At 38.8% G+C, this 15,623-nt stretch overlaps 1 protein-coding gene across 1 annotated transcript; it reads right to left on the reverse strand.

Moving 5' to 3' along the window:
* Positions 1 to 2,582: 2,582 nt before the first annotated feature.
* MMP13 (matrix metallopeptidase 13) lies at positions 2,583 to 13,735 on the reverse strand. The gene is made up of 10 exons (XM_040977232.1): positions 13,611 to 13,735; positions 13,275 to 13,516; positions 12,785 to 12,933; positions 12,495 to 12,620; positions 10,229 to 10,390; positions 8,285 to 8,402; positions 6,999 to 7,132; positions 5,188 to 5,347; positions 4,549 to 4,652; positions 2,583 to 3,875 (listed from the first exon to the last, which is right to left on the reverse strand). The coding sequence occupies exons 1-10, from the start codon at positions 13,728 to 13,730 to the stop codon at positions 3,775 to 3,777; spliced, it is 1,416 nt and encodes a 471-aa protein (XP_040833166.1). The 5' UTR covers positions 13,731 to 13,735; the 3' UTR covers positions 2,583 to 3,774.
* Between the last annotated feature and the right edge of the window lie 1,888 nt (positions 13,736 to 15,623).

The raw sequence follows: 15,623 nt of genomic DNA on the forward strand, positions 1-15,623 counted from the left end.
TTACAAGTAGAAGGCCGAAAAGGGCGAGAGGCTCCATCCAGTTCTCTCAGGTAGGTGGGAGGAACTCTAGTGTTTGGGTCATCTTTCAGTGCTCCCCACGACATAGCAGGGATCTGTACTGGAAGCAGGAAAAAGGCAACTTGGACCAGCCGTCTGCTAGGAGATCTGAGCATTTCAGGGGCTGCTTCAACCATTCTCCAAAAACACCTGTCCCCATGCCACTACTTTAGAATTAACACAAAAGTTCTGCCATGACAATTCCAAGTGCAAAATTTGCTATGCCAGTGTTAAGGTGATTTCTCCTATTTTAATCATGTTTGCGTGGTTGGTTCAATCTGAAGTCTGAAGGTTTTTTTGTTTGTTTTACTTTTTGCCTCGTTAAGGAAACAGAGGCTATTATAGCTGCAAACTGACAATGATGCATTTGTCCGTTAAATTATCTCTAGCATTTTCTAACATTAACTGTGGCTTTGGCCATACTTCTCATAAACTTTAGTTAACCTTTTAATCTGGCTTGGCCAATGAGTCAAGGGCATAGAATTGACTATTTACCAGGAAATAACCAGGAACACAACAATACCTTATAATAGCAGAAAATTGTGGCAAGAAATGTGCACCCTGTTGTTTCCTGTGGGCTGCAGCATCTGGGGGTACAGGCTGCTCAGTCCCAAGCAAGGTTTTCTCATTTAGCAGGTCTGAGGTCACACCAAAGGAGCTTTGCAAGTGGGTTCTCGGGTGATGCTACTGCTGGGCTGCAGAAGGCACTCTGGGAAATGCCAGCCTAGCAATCCTGCCTGTGCTGAGAGGAATTAGAAGCCACTTACACGTGTTTCCAGGTAAAACAGGTTCACCACTTGACATGACTGCCTTTTACCACTACAGGATACTCGATAGGGCCGATGCCAAGAGTGAGGCCTTCCTAGTGCTCTTATGGTTACAGGTGCCCCCCCATATTTCAGTTTCCTTGAAGTCGTGTGCTTGAGAAAGATAAAATTCCCATCAGGATTTAAAGGCCAGTATTTTCTATTATTGATTCAAGGGAGATGCATAGATTCCTATTTGGCATTGCGACTTAACTGACAATCAGAAGAAATGTGATTGTAGTCACAGCATTCACTGGTATAGTTCACCCAGTTCAGATTCATGTAACAAAACATTCATGTAATAAAACATTCATGTAACTCCTCCACTGAATTCTACAAAGCCTATTTCAGTCTGAAGCAGTTAGCTTGGAGTCCATTTGCCGGTGCCCTTTGCCAGACCAGTTAAGATCTGATCCTCTACATTAGTTCGAATATTTCTTTCAGGAGAAGCCTGTCTCAGTCTGGCAATAGAAAAACCCTAGTGAAAATCTTCAGCAATATGGAAAAATCCCTAGCCAGCAGCAATCCATCTGATACAGGCATCCTAGAGTGTAACTCATGTTGCAGCAAGTCAGCTTGCAGTCGGCCTGCTTGCCCGTTGCTCTCTTGCAGCCGCTGGCAGCAGCAGTCAGCTACCAGAGATCGGGTTAATTGGAATTAGAAGGAAACTGAGACCTTGGTTTGGGATTTCCTTTCTTCAGGTGAACTACACCATTATTTTCTTTCCTGCCTATAATTATTTCTCTAAACATCTCTCCTTCTCTCCCCACATCTTGGGCCTTCTCATTTAAGCAATCTAATACAGCAAATCCATTTCCTAATGGCAATGAAATTCCTTCAATGTAAAATTCCTACAGACATGGCCACCTACAGTGCCCTGAAAAACCAGGCACATATTTTGAAAGCAGATCACCCCTTCTTCCCTGTGGGTCCATCTACCAGTGAATCTCTACTGCCAGGACGCCCTAAGTCCCAGACAGATCATCAGTGTTAGAGTGATCCAATGCCATGCATCAAAACAGTTGCAAAAGATGAGACCTTGGCCCAAATGTGAATGATTTGTGATTGTTGATCTGTCAGGGAGACAATGAAGGGCACCTGGACATCTGGCAACAAGGAATCCCCTAGTGATCATCTCCAGCAATAAGAAAAACCACTGGAGATGGAAAAGCCCAGAGCCAACGCTGCTTCTCATGATGCTTCCCATGACATTAATCACACTTATGATTTGTGCTTGCTTGATGAATGTCTGTCTCCCCAGAAAAACCTGGGTTTCAAGAGCCTACTGAGACTTTTCCCTTCACCGTTTCTTCTATTTCAACTTAAGTTTCTGATAAAGGACAGGTGCTCAATTGATTTTTATTGGATAGATGCATGGATTACATATTTAGGCGGATGGCAACAGTATGGATCAGACAAATTGTCAAAGAGCTTGGAATGGTGCAGATGTGGACCATGTACCTGTGTAATCTGACTGTGAATGTAGACTGGCCACTCTCTGTGATCCATCTCAAGAACTGCACATCCATTCCTCGTGGATGTACTTCATTCAGCTTTGAGACCTTGTTTACTGCTACTCACTGTCTCATGTCCAGAATTCCTTTTCTTATACACATGAAGACCTTTACCACAACCATCTCTGCTAGCAACAAAACAAAACACCTTGTATATAAAGTCCACTGAGAATACTTTTATTATAATCAACATGAACATCTCATAATATATATGCAAATATATACATTTGTTTACTTTGCCTATGTTTTTGCAAGATCTTGTAGCACAATAGTCCTTCCCTTGATGGGCATCCATGTACTTAGTAAGCTCCTCATGTGCTTCCAAGTGTCAAATGTTGTGCAGAGTGCTGAGTGATTAAACAAAACATGGAGGAGAAGGGCACAGCCCCACATCTCAGGAAGACCACAATCTGACAGAGAGACTCCTTTACTTTTGGCTGTTTCTATTTTAACATTTGTATTCTCATCTTATAAGACATATTTTATTTCTTACAAGCATTTAGAAAATAGCCTATAATCCAGAATAAAATGAATAATTAAAATAACTGGATAAAATAGGGTTAACATACCACTCTTGTCTTAAATAATTGAAAGGTTTATGAAAAAATGTTGCCACGACCTTAAGTTATTTTGATAATATTTTAACCATTGATTGTGTGACTTTTTTGAACACCTGGAATATTTTAATAAAAACAGAGCATCATCTCTCTTTATCCTTATAAATAAGCAAATAAATAATCGTCTTCTTTGACAGAAACTCTTGGATCGTGGCCAAAAGTGTTACTCAGAATTCAAGCAACAAATCTGGTGCCCTGACCTTCGGACTTTGTCTCCTGCCTTCAGTGACTATAATGAGTTCTTAGAGGAATGTGCCCCTCGAACACTTTCAGTGCAAGATCCAAGTGATCTCTTTGGAAATTTGTCTATTTCTGATAGACATTCCTCTCATCTGTTTATCCAGGATTACAACATGCTCCTCCCAAATTCCATTTCCACATTATTCTTTCATTTTTTTTAGTAAAGATGATTAAAGGAATGTGATTTGCCTCTAGCCTTTCCTAAATTTCTCCACAAACATAACATAAAACATGCTAACTCCCATGGACAAATCCTGTGTCCTGTTTTGGTGTGGAAAATATTTTATAACATGGCTTCTGTATAGCATTGAAGAATCAGGTGATCCCTGGAGGTATTCAACTTGATCTCAACAAAACTTCTTCAGAGTGGAGCCTGCCACGGTACCATCATGGTACCATCACACAGCACGTCCAAAGTTAACTTCCTGAAGCTTGTTCACAGAACTAAGCTTTCCCTGATACCTCTCCTTCCTCCAACTCCAGATTTCTGGAACTATTCATGTCTCCAGCACTCTTTAAGTAGCAGTTTTAACAAGAAGGTTAACACCACAGTAGAGAATTCGTTGACATTACTCGAACAATCCGCTTGCCCCAGATACTGTATTCAAACTGTATAGGTCCATTGAAAAAATAGATGTAACCTACAAGGAAAATATCACAAAGAGAATGTCAGAGCATGAAGGTAATTAGGCTTTTAGTCCATCTAATACTAAAGCTCAGTCTGTTGAAATACCTGTTAAAAGCACTGCAGCCTTTCTGTTTTTAAACACTACAAATGCTTTAGTGATTGGCTTATAGGTTTTGGTTTTGGTTTTGGTTTTGCAGAAGGTTTGAGTATTTCCAGTTCTCCTAAACCATCACATAGGATAGTTTCACTATGAGTATACATTTTAATTTGAATCACTGACATTATTTTTTAGTTAGGGATGATATCACTACTCATAATTAAAGCCAAAAATTATTATATGATTCTGGCTATTGTGTCTTTAAACATAGATTGCTCCCCTTCACACACCCCCAGTTTGCTTTCCAGCACTATTCTTTATATCCTAGCCTGCCTGGACTTCATTTAAAGTAATGTGCAAGGTTTAAAATTCCTTACTCATAAAATGAGCAATCATCTAGTAAAATTCACATCTGTTCTAAGCATGCTCTGTCTTGTTTGCTGACTAAGCTGTCACGTAGGAGTGACTATTACCTTAACTGCCGATCATGTATTAGCATCTCTAAGTACTGTACAAAATCTCTGGTATGCAAAAGTGTTAAGGAGCTACAAAAGCCCGTCTTTAAGGTTAATGCAATGTAACTGGTTACCATTTTTCTCGTAGACAGCATCTACTTTGTCACCAATTCCTGGGAATTCCTCTTCTATCAGTCTAGGGTAGTCTTGATCCATGGTATGATTAGTATCATCATAACTATTTAAGAAGAAAAAGAAGCTTAAGCAGGTTGTATTCCTTTAAAATTACCTTCGAATACTACAGTGACTATCATATTGCATTGCAAAGTTGACAAGAGCTTTAACACTTCATGTTCGCTTAAAAAGATCTAGTAGCATTTTAAATTACAAAACAATCCTAAGTGTAGAGCTGACTCTGAAGTCCTCTGTTAACCAACTTTTGTCCTCTCTAGTCACAAAAGCTGAAGCTGCATGTCAATTAGGAGAAGGTTACCAGGAAGAGAATCCAGTGAAAATAATACAAAAGATGGTTTAAGGTACAACTGATGGCCAAGAAAGGAAAAATGAGTGAGAAGATGTATGAATATCTTTTCAAGGGAGCTTGAGACTTCTAAGTATCTTTGACAGTGCTTGCAAGAGCTGATATGGAACGAAAAGAAATGGACTTGCATGACATTTATAATAACTTAGTGAGATAATAACTTCGTGATGGATGCGTGAGATCCTGTTTGTGCTGATGATGTAGCATGGGTCAGGAAACGTTTCTGTCGTACCTCCAGACTTGGTTTCCAGAGAAGAAGAGAGTCTTGCCTGCATCTTCAAAATGAACAGCTGCGCTTATCTTCTTAACCTCTTTCGGGAATCCCAATTCAGATAACTTTTGGGGATAACCTTCCAGAATGTCATAACCATTAAGAGCCCAGAATTTTTTACCTGAAATAAAAGGGGAAAAAATGGTTTTATTATCCAAGGGAATCTATTAGGACTCACATATGCAAACATTTATTTAAATAAAGATTAGTTTAATACATCAAAATAAAATTGTTAATGTTTGTGGTCACCACATTCATGAAACTTAAATGAGCATATTTTAATTAAAATATAGGATTTAAGATCTTATTTCCCAAGTATAAATGTAGCCAATCAAAATCATAATTGCTTTAATCTCTGATTGTTAAGTTTGAGACTCTCCCTATAAATAAATATAAATTTTTAAAGAAGAAATAAACTTCAAATTTTATGTGAGAAAGTAATTTCTATCTCTAAACTACACCTCACCTTAACACCAGTTGTACCAGCTAACCACTAGAAACAAGCTCAGTAGAATGATATGTAGTCATTTCAAAATATGGTCATGCGGGATGGTCTTGTGGCCCAGCGGATTATGCCACCATCCTCAATGCCAGAAGCTATTATATGGACGCCAGTGGAGCTCCGACTGCTCCATTTCCAGTCCAGCTCCCTGCAAATGCACCTTAGACAGCAATGGAAAAGATCAAGTTCTTGGTTCCCTGTACCCACATGGGAGACCCACATGGAACTTCTGGCTTCTGGCTTTGGCCTGGTCCAGTTCTGGCCATCAGGACTGTTTGGGGAATAAAGCAAGGGAAGGAAAATCTCTCTTCTCTCTCTCTCTCTGTCTCTCTCATTTTCTCTCTCTCTTTCTCTCCCTTCCTCTCTCCGTAGCTCTACCTTCCAAATTAAATAGATCATTAAAAATAAGATTATGCAGACAATAGCAATCTGGAATTTTTTTCCCGTGAGGTTATGTCAATGAAGCAAGGAGAATATAAAAATGCATCTAAGTTATGAAAATAAATATGTAAAAATACATATCACACATGATAAATGGCTAGAAAGCAAAGTGAAAAAACTATGTAAACTGGCATTCCCAAGGTGGAATTATAGATTTTTTTCACTTTTTAAAAATACACATTGTTATGATGCTTTCTGTGTAAATAATATTTATGAGCAACTAAGAGAAAAATCTGGCATGATTGATGTGTAACAGAGTGGATATGATAAGTAATAATTTAGACATTTAACATATCAAATTTGGGGACAAGGTTAGCATTATGGCATAGCCAGTTAAGCCACTACCTGTGATGCTGCCATCCCACATAGGCACCAAATTGTGTCCTGGCTACTGTATTTATAATCTAGCTACTTGCCACTGTGCCTAGGAAGGCAAGACAAGGTGAGTCAATAGCTTGGGTCCCCTGCCACCTGTAGCTTCTGTCTTCTGCTCCATTGTGGTGAGCAAAGGAGTGAACCAAATAAAAGATCTCCCTCTCTTTCTCTTTTTCTCTCACTCTCCATCTCTCTTATCTTCTCACTCTCTCTCTCTCTGTTGTCTACCTCTGTCTCTCTAACCTTTCACTTCAAGCAAATAAATAAATTTGAGTTTTAAAATGGGGGACATTGGGTAGATGGTTTCAGATGTTTCCTGATTTCCATTTGTTATACTTTGTTTTTAATTTTGGAATATTTAGGCAATGATCATTTTATTAAGTCTCTGTTAATGTCAAGTTATCCCTGCCGACTACCCTTCCCATCTAGGAGGCCTCCTCTGTGGAACACTTACCTCGAAAGATGAAGATGAGGTCCCGTGAAGGGTGCTCATAGGCAGCATCAATGCGGTTGGGAAGCTCTGGCCAAAACGACTTTGTTAAAAACAGCTCTGCATCCACCTGCTGAGGATGTAGGCGCCAGAAGAACCTAATATAAAAGTAAAAATACAATGCTCCCTGTCATATTTTATGTGCAATGTTTCTGTCCTACTAGAATCTTCCCTCCACATCAGTACATATGAGCACATGCAACCTGTGATGGGGTAAAAAATCCATTTCCAGTTACAGATTGTGGCTTTTTGAACTCTAGCTCCAGGAGTTTAAGACCATAGTTATAGAGAGCCTTTCTGAAGGCTCTGAGTCCTTTCTGGTTTGGGATCCTGCTTTGTTCAATTTTACATATTATACCAGTGTCAAGGATATGTGTGATCACTGAATCGGGCTCCAGAGTGGAAATGTAAGTTACACAAATTATATCTTCCTTGATTAGATGACTTGAGCAAAAAGATGCAAGAAAAAAATATCTAGAGAGCCCTAGAATTAGAGCTCTAGGAGGGAAAGCTATCATTCCAAAGACAAAGCAGAAGGTAATTACTGGGTAAAACTTTTAAATGTACATTTTAGAGTACTGTACAAATTGAAAATTAATATTTAAACTTTAGATTATAAATCATTCCCTCTCAAGTTGCAACATACATAACTGGAACTCAAAGTGATTTTATCATCCTTAATTTTACTTCCTTCAAATTTTTTAAATTCCATTTTATACAGTTCCATAGGTCAAGGGATTTCCTCTCTTCCCCTTCATAGTCTCCCACCCCCCACTGATTTTCCTTATATTATTATAATAGTACAGTCCTTCAAAAACTGTCCTAAGTCCATCAATCCACTGTTTAAGTGTATCCTGACATTGTAGATATAAATAATTGCCTTTCATGTCCAAAAAAATCCACACAAACATTCTGAGTAACAATTTACTTATACAGCTGTTAACTTTCAGTACTTGTTTGTTTTTAAAATAAGTTGTATTTCTAGATTGACTTAGTTACCAACAGAAGAAAGATTATAAAACACAAAGATGCTAAAAGAAGCACTCATCTGGATTATCCAGGAAAAAGTTAAATGTTTGTCCACAGTAATTTATTTGATCCCAAATATCATAGGCAAGGAAACTGCCTAAAGGTCTATGATTTCCCACCGTTATGGCCCTTTGGGCGTTTGTGTGGAGGTTTGGCACTGGGCAGATACAGCTTCACAAGTACTTGACACATGCGGATTCTATGAAAGGATTAAGGAGTACCTGTCTTTGAAGATCATTGTTTCTCCTCTGAGACTGGTAATGGCATCAAGCGATAAGGCGGGGTCACATTTGTCAGGTGTTTTGGGATGTTTAGGGTTGGGGTCTTCATCCCCTGGACCTGTAATCATGAAATGAAGTTTGGGAATTACTTAAGGTGACCTTTTTGATGATCCCTGTCACAGCACAAAAGACTGATCCTGCTTCTGGAAAACTGGAAAGTGTTCCCTCTAGGATGGGCAGTTAATCCTGAACTCCTACCTAATGGCATACGTGAACCCTTTGGTACCCTGTAATCCAACTTCCTTCCTCCAGGGTGAGCAAAGCCTTGTAGGGGGACTTCCCTCTACTCCCATCCTATAAGATTGCTTAAGATTCCTGACCTTCAGACTGATTGTTTGAGGGTGATGACAACCAAAAGGCTCTATGACAGATGTCCCCATACTTTCTACAACCTATTGGCACCTGACTCCTGAGAAGCATAATCCTGTTACAGCCACTTCTGATGGCACATTGTCCCTGTGAAAATCATGACCTAGGCTCTTCTCTTGCCTGTTTGGCCACCTGTCCTTACTAGCTGGTGTTGCTTCACCAGTAAGCCACAGTACAACTGATCTCAGTGACCAGCCAGGCTACTGGCAACTCTGATGTAACTTGCCAACTGTTTGTAACTTTTCCACCAGCTCACAAGAGTGCATATGTGTGCAGGGCAAAAAGCGAATGCTTTCTTGTTAAGAAGTTCATAATAGTTCTACCCAAAATTGTAGTGTGCTAGCCAACCCTCCACCTGCAGCACCAGCATCACATACAGTCCTGGATGCTCCACTTCTGAACCATCCATCTGTCAATGAACTGGGAAGGCAGTGGAGAATGGCTCAAGTTTTATCCCCTGCACCCATGCGGGAGACCTGGAAAAAGCCCCTGGATCCTAGCTTTAGATCAGCTCAGCTCCAGCCATTGCGGCCATGTGAACCAGTGGATGGAAGATCTCTCTCTTTTCTCTGTAACTCTGCCTTCCCAATCAAAATGTTACCTTTGAAGAGAAATGCAAAATAAAATCCCCTATGCAATCCTCAGTTACATGTCCTCATATTGACTGATGAAGCAGGTTCTAAATCAGAAGGCACTGTACTGGATCTGGGTGGCATGAGCATGACTTCTGAGCTATTGGCTCCAGAAGTGTTGACACGGATGACTGCACTCTCATTACCCCTACTCATGGCAGATGCTCCATAAGCCCAAGTTTGTATGGAGGCTTAATTATTTTGTAAATATTATTGAAACTTTAGAAGAAAAAAGAGGAAGAATTCTTTACACTATCACTAGGGATGCCATTTAAAATTTGTCACAGACCACATGAGTGGTTTAGTTGGGCCAATTCTGGAGTGGTTGAAAAAACATCCAGACGTTATAAAAGTTGATAAGATCTGTTTCTCTATTAACTGCATTGATGCACAATTTTGTTTAATCCCCATAAGTCCTTGTTTCTCCATTGGTAAAATGGGAAACAAAATATTTTCCTCTCTTACGTATGGGGCATTTTAAGGGTATCAAATGCACCCTGCAATATATAAAATACAAATACAAGGAACAATATTCTGCAAAACCTTAGGTATTAGGACATATTCTAATTGATCAAATAGCTTGATTTGGAGATTAAAAAAATGTTGATTTTTTCCTGAGGTTTAAATCAGGAAACTAGGACAGCTATATTGATACTGGTAAATTCAGTACTAACTTAGAAAATAAGCAGTTGTGTCAATTTTGCTGATGTGATTGCTTTTATAAGGAGTGCTCAAAAAGTTCACAAAAATGCATAATGTGAAACAAACATGCAATGGGTATCACAATTTTCACACCAAAACCAACATCTTTGAATTCCATTTTCCATGAACATTCTGAAGTTTGCCTATATTCTGCCTTTCTACCTGATGCATTAAGAGTTACCATAGAGAGACTGGATTCCTTGCACATCATCATCAGGAAGCATGAAGTGGCTTTTGCCAGTGTAGGTGTAGATGGGAAACATGAGTGCTCCTGGGTCCTTGGAGTGGTCCAGACCTAAGGAGTGCCCAAACTCATGGGCAGCAACAAGAAACAAGTTGTAGCCTATAAGAAGACAAAGCAATGATGAGAAATCTAGGCATATTTCTATTTTTCATCTGTCTGATACGCCACTTTCTTTACTGTTTATTCACTCTTTCATTACCTTGCTTTTTAAAATTAATTGTGATTGTCTGAAGGAAGATGCAAAGTAGTACTTTGATCCTTCTAGATAATTTTGCGTTCTCTTTGAATATATCTGCTTACATAATTGGAATGTCAACATGTTGCTTTTGTATGATTAGCGACCAATAAGGATTTTACTGAGAGACATTAGAAATCTTGATTTACTAGTGCCAGTGTGGTTTCATGACATGCTTCTCCTCTGCCTGTGGTGCCATCTCTCCATATGGGTGCCAGTTGATATCCTAGCTGCTTTAGTTCCAATCTAGCTCTCTGCTTATAGCCTAGGGAAGCAGCAGAGGATGGACCAAGTCCTTGGACCCCTGCACTATTGCAGGAGACCTAGAAGAAGCTCCTGGCTCCTGGTTTCAGACTGGCTCAGCTCTAACCATTTCAACCTTTTGGGGAGTGAAGCAGCAGAAGATTCTCTCTCTGTCTCTTCCTATCTCAATGTAACTATGACTTTCAAGTAAAATAAACTGTTTAAAAAAAAATCCTGATTTGATCTACTCTTTCAATTTTGGGGTCGAGCAAGCAAAGTGAACAGAGATCATATTAATGAAAAGGGTGGAAACCATATAGTTTACCTTGTCTCTGATATAAAACTCAGAACATAAGTATTTAAGTGGTCACTTTTCCCTCCAAAGACAAATACAGATATTATAGCTGAGGCATTGATCATTTAAGGCTCAGTTTTGTTTTTTGAAGAAATAGACAGTTTTTTATTTAAATGGATCACAAAACAACTGTCTCTAGAGACTACATCTAGTTGATATAACTAAAAATCTAGATGATTTTAGAGTTAAGCCCTAGTTCACACAGTGACCCCCAAATTAACATTCTCAATCATTTTCAGCCTAGAAGATATAACTAACTGAATTCATCCAACAGTATCATTTGATTCTTACAACTATGAAGTACTTTAAAAAGTTTTTGGAAAATGATTTAAAAAACAAGTTTACTGAGGCTGGCATTGTGGCATAGTGTGTAAAAACCTGGTTGTGGAGCCAATATCCCCTATAGGCAAGTTGCAGTCTTGGATGCTACACCTCTGACTCATCACCATGATAATGCACCTGAGAAAGCAGCAGAAAATGGCTGCATCGACATGGAAATGAAGTCCTGGCTCCTGGCTTCAGCCTGGTTCAGCCCCAGCCATTGTGGCCCTTTAGGGAGTGAATTAGCAAACGGAAACTTTCTCTCTCTTTATAGCCCTGAATTTCAAATAAATAAGTAAATAAATAAATCTTTTAAAAAAAACAAGATAAGCTTCTTTTACTGCAAAAACAATTTTGAAATCTATGGACAGTTTATAAAATTCATAAATTTTCCAATGAACTTCTTGAAGACCCCACTATGCATGAATTAAAACAAAAATCTCACCAAAGTATCCTTTAATTCTATTTTCCATGAACTTTTAGAAATTCCCCTGTACAATTTTTAGCTTTTCTGTTTCATGCTATTCGGAGGACATTCTCTTCATTTTGTAGAATGAATAAAATGAGTGACACAGAGAAGACCAAAACAAGCAATTCATTTAATGGAGATCAGAAGAACATTGACTGAATTTAAGCCTTAATATTTCTCCCAAGAGAAAACTGATTCAATTCATTTATGACCCTTAGGTTCAGGCCTAATTGTCCTTAAATAAAAACGTAGTTATAACCAACTATACTTTTTTTAGCATGCCAAAAAATAATCCCCAGTAGCAATATATTGGATAACAAACAAGACAATTTACCTCAAAGTTAACTAGTATTCATTAAGCCACAATAATCAATCAAGTGCATTTTAAAAACTTTCCATGCTCAAGATTGATTTAAAGAAATATCATTTGTGGAGACTAACAAGCTAAACTTGATTTTCTTAAATATATAATCAAAAACCAAATAAAATGCACTTGCTTACATCTGAACTTCAAACCACTGTATTCACTGTTAGGTCTCATCTAATGATGCATACATTATCTCTCTGTCACCATTATTACCTTTGGAACTGCTTGTCCAGGTCTCATCATCATCAAAGTGGGCATCTCCCCCATAGTTTGGCCCAGGAGGAAAAGCGTGAGCCAACAGGCCAGAGGGTCCATCAAATGGGTAGAAGTCACCATGATCTATACACAAAAGCAAAGGTTAGGAAGCTAAATAAACCAAAGTGGCACCTGCCACAATGTGCTTTGTTGCATTTTCATGGAATATTGGAAAAAGTAATAAATGGCTGAGAAAATGAAAAATTCGAAGAAATGATTAAACTTCAAAAACGATTTTGCACCATTACCTTTAGTTCCAAAAGATATCATGATGTCAGCAGTGCCATCATGAATTCTGGTAAAATTTAGAGGTGTCACATCAGACCAAACTTTGAAAGCTTTTTTGAAGGCCTTTTCAACTTCAGAATGACTCAGATCAGGGGTGTAATTCACAATCCTATTCAACAGAGAAAATTTCAATTGAATTTTCTGGCATTTTAAATTTTAAATATTCAGATTCTTAAAATACCTGCTTTGCCTGTTTATGTTTAACTATATGGTTAGTAGCTCAAATTAATAGAATATTCTGGGGACTTCTGTAGACTGAAACTCCCACCAAAAAGCAATGCTGGTTTAACATCACAATAACCGGTAATATGACATTTTCAGTCACAGTACTAACATTACTCTTTGTACCAACTTAATTTCCAATTAAATATTTAACATATCTGATGTTGGACACTGAATTTTTTTAAGAAAAAAAATGTTTAGTAAAAAGTAATACTATATGTGTTTTACCTGTAGGTTAAATTTGTTTTGGACCATTTGAGCGTTCGTGGGAAAACATTGTATTCTCCCACATCAGGAACCCCACATCTCGGTTGCTTCATGATAGCTAAAGTATTGTCATCGAGTTTGCCCGTCACTTCCAAGCCAAAAAAGGACTGCATTTCTCGGAGCCTGTTGGCCATGGAGCCGGCTGCATTCTTCCTCAGGATTCCCGCAGGATTCAAAGGATGATAGTAGGATTTCAGGTAGTTCTGGAAAAGAGGGCAAAATGACCTGCTTTTTAAAAACAGGTGATTTATGAAATGCGCGGTACTGTGTGCAGGATTGAAAAGCAAGATACTTTACCTCTGCCAATTGGAAGTCTTCCTCAGACAAATCATCATCCACGTTACCACTGAGAAGGGGCAGGGACCAGCACTGAGTCCAGCCCAGGAGGAGGAAGGCAGCCAGGACACCTAGGTGCATCTTGACTGTCTGAACCTGAAGATGCTGCGTTTTTCCCCAGACATGTGCTCTGACTTTTATAGGCCTGCCATGTGAGTCATCATTTGATGGGTTTCAACTTCCTGTTCAATTCAAGGTAAACACGCTTACTGGGCAACTTTTCTTTCCCCTCCCAAGTGTGGTTTGTGGTAGAACTTGAGGGAATAATAAAATGCAGGCATCTCTTGTTTCAACAGGGTCTCAAAATCCATCTGGCAAAATAAACAACCTCAGCATAATTATGGGTACTGTGGGAAGATGCATACAGTCTTTTTCACTTCACTTGGCAAAAATGTCTGTTTCCCTCCTCTAGGAAAGCAAAGCCACTTTTACTTTTCCTGGCAATCATGGCATGTGTTCCCCTCAAGAGAGATGAACCTGCTTCCAGATGTCTATAGCCCAGTGGGTTCTAAACTACGTTCTCTACAGAGCAGCTGCAGGGTGAAATCGTGTGCTCACCTGCTTGCCACAGGTTGAGATCAGCATCAAGCTGGATGGTGCATAGGCTCTGTAGCACATTCAGGGGACTGGAATGCTGTGGCTGGGGTTTAAGGGCACTTGCAGGATCTCTCGATGAATGTGGAGTCCCACATCAATTCCAGGTAGAAAGAATCATACTGCAATACAAAACTATAATGTTTGGTACATATTGAAGGATTATTCCATATTAACTTTGAAATGCATTGTCTCATTTAATCCTTGCAACACCCTATAGAGGTACTATTTTCACTTTTTTACATATGAATAATTTGAGACAAAGACATAAATTACTTAAGGATATTACAGTTTAATAATACTGCAAAGATCTGAACCCTGGTCTGCTGATGTAAGACCCCATGTTCTTGATTTCAATGTGGATTCTATTTGAAACATTCTTAATTAATTTCTTTAAATCTGAGTTTCTTGGCTACCATACCTCCAGGAATGTCGAAAGAAAAACAGGGCTGTGGGTAAGAATATGCCCAATTTCCCAGTTTTAATTTCAATTTTGAATACTAGAAAGCACCACTGGCCCAGAAACTCAGAGAAATAGTCCATGGGGGCTTCCACATTGTTAATTCCCTTCAACATTTAGCTCCATGAAATAAAAACACCACCTGTGAACACCTACATATGTAAATAGATAAAGCAATATAGGCCAATGTCCTCAGAGTTATTGGAATCTCAAAAAATGATTGGAAATTCAAGTTAGGTGTTTAGTTAAGAAGAAAATAGGGCCCAGTGGCAGAGCCTAGCAGCTAGAGTCCTCACCTTGAATGCTCTGGGATTCCATATGGGTGCCGGTTCTAATCCCAGCAGCTCCACTTCCCATCCAGCTCCCTGCTTGTGGCCTGGGAAAGCAGTCAAGGACCCTGCACCCGCATGGGAGACCCGGAAGAGGCTCCTGGCTCCAGATCGGCATAGCATCGACCGTTGTGCTCACTTGGGGAGTGAATCATTGGACGGAAGATCTTCCTTTCTGTCTCTCCTCCTCTCTGTATATCTGACTTTCCAATAAATAAATAAATATTTTTTTAAAAAAAAGAAGAAGAAGAAAATAAATCTCAGGTCAAGAACATATTAGCAAAGAGAAACAGCATGAATACAGATATGAGGTGTGCAAATAAGGGACATCTAAACCTTCTATGAAAATCGTATGCTCTAGAGTATCCAGACAACAGTATAAAAGCCTATGAAATACAAATAATCAGTTGAATGAAATTTATCATGCTTTCACCCAAAACAAAGCCAAATAAACATTAGAATAGATTGTTTCCAATGAGTTAAGGATTAGGTTTGGGCTTAATAGGTCATGGACAAAAATAATATATTGATGTTTCTTTTATATATAATATTTCATTTTGAGACTAAAGGAAAATTATCTAAAAATGTTCA

The sequence above is a fragment of the Ochotona curzoniae genome, unplaced genomic scaffold (assembly GCF_017591425.1).
Source record: "Ochotona curzoniae isolate NIBS_2020 unplaced genomic scaffold, NIBS_Ocur_1.0 contig_2723, whole genome shotgun sequence".
Lineage (NCBI taxonomy): Eukaryota > Metazoa > Chordata > Mammalia > Lagomorpha > Ochotonidae > Ochotona > Ochotona curzoniae.

Excerpts from the sequence above, each read along its gene's own strand:
- MMP13 (XM_040977232.1), bottom strand. The coding sequence starts at position 13,730 with ATGCACCTAGGTGTCCTGGCTGCCTTCCTCCTCCTGGGCTGGACTCAG. Across the intron at positions 10,391-12,494 it reads CTGGACAAGCAGTTCCAAAG|GCTACAACTTGTTTCTTGTT; the intron begins GTAATAATGGTG and ends GTCTTCTTATAG. Across the intron at positions 8,403-10,228 it reads AGGAATCCAGTCTCTCTATG|GTCCAGGGGATGAAGACCCC; the intron begins GTAACTCTTAAT and ends TCATGATTACAG.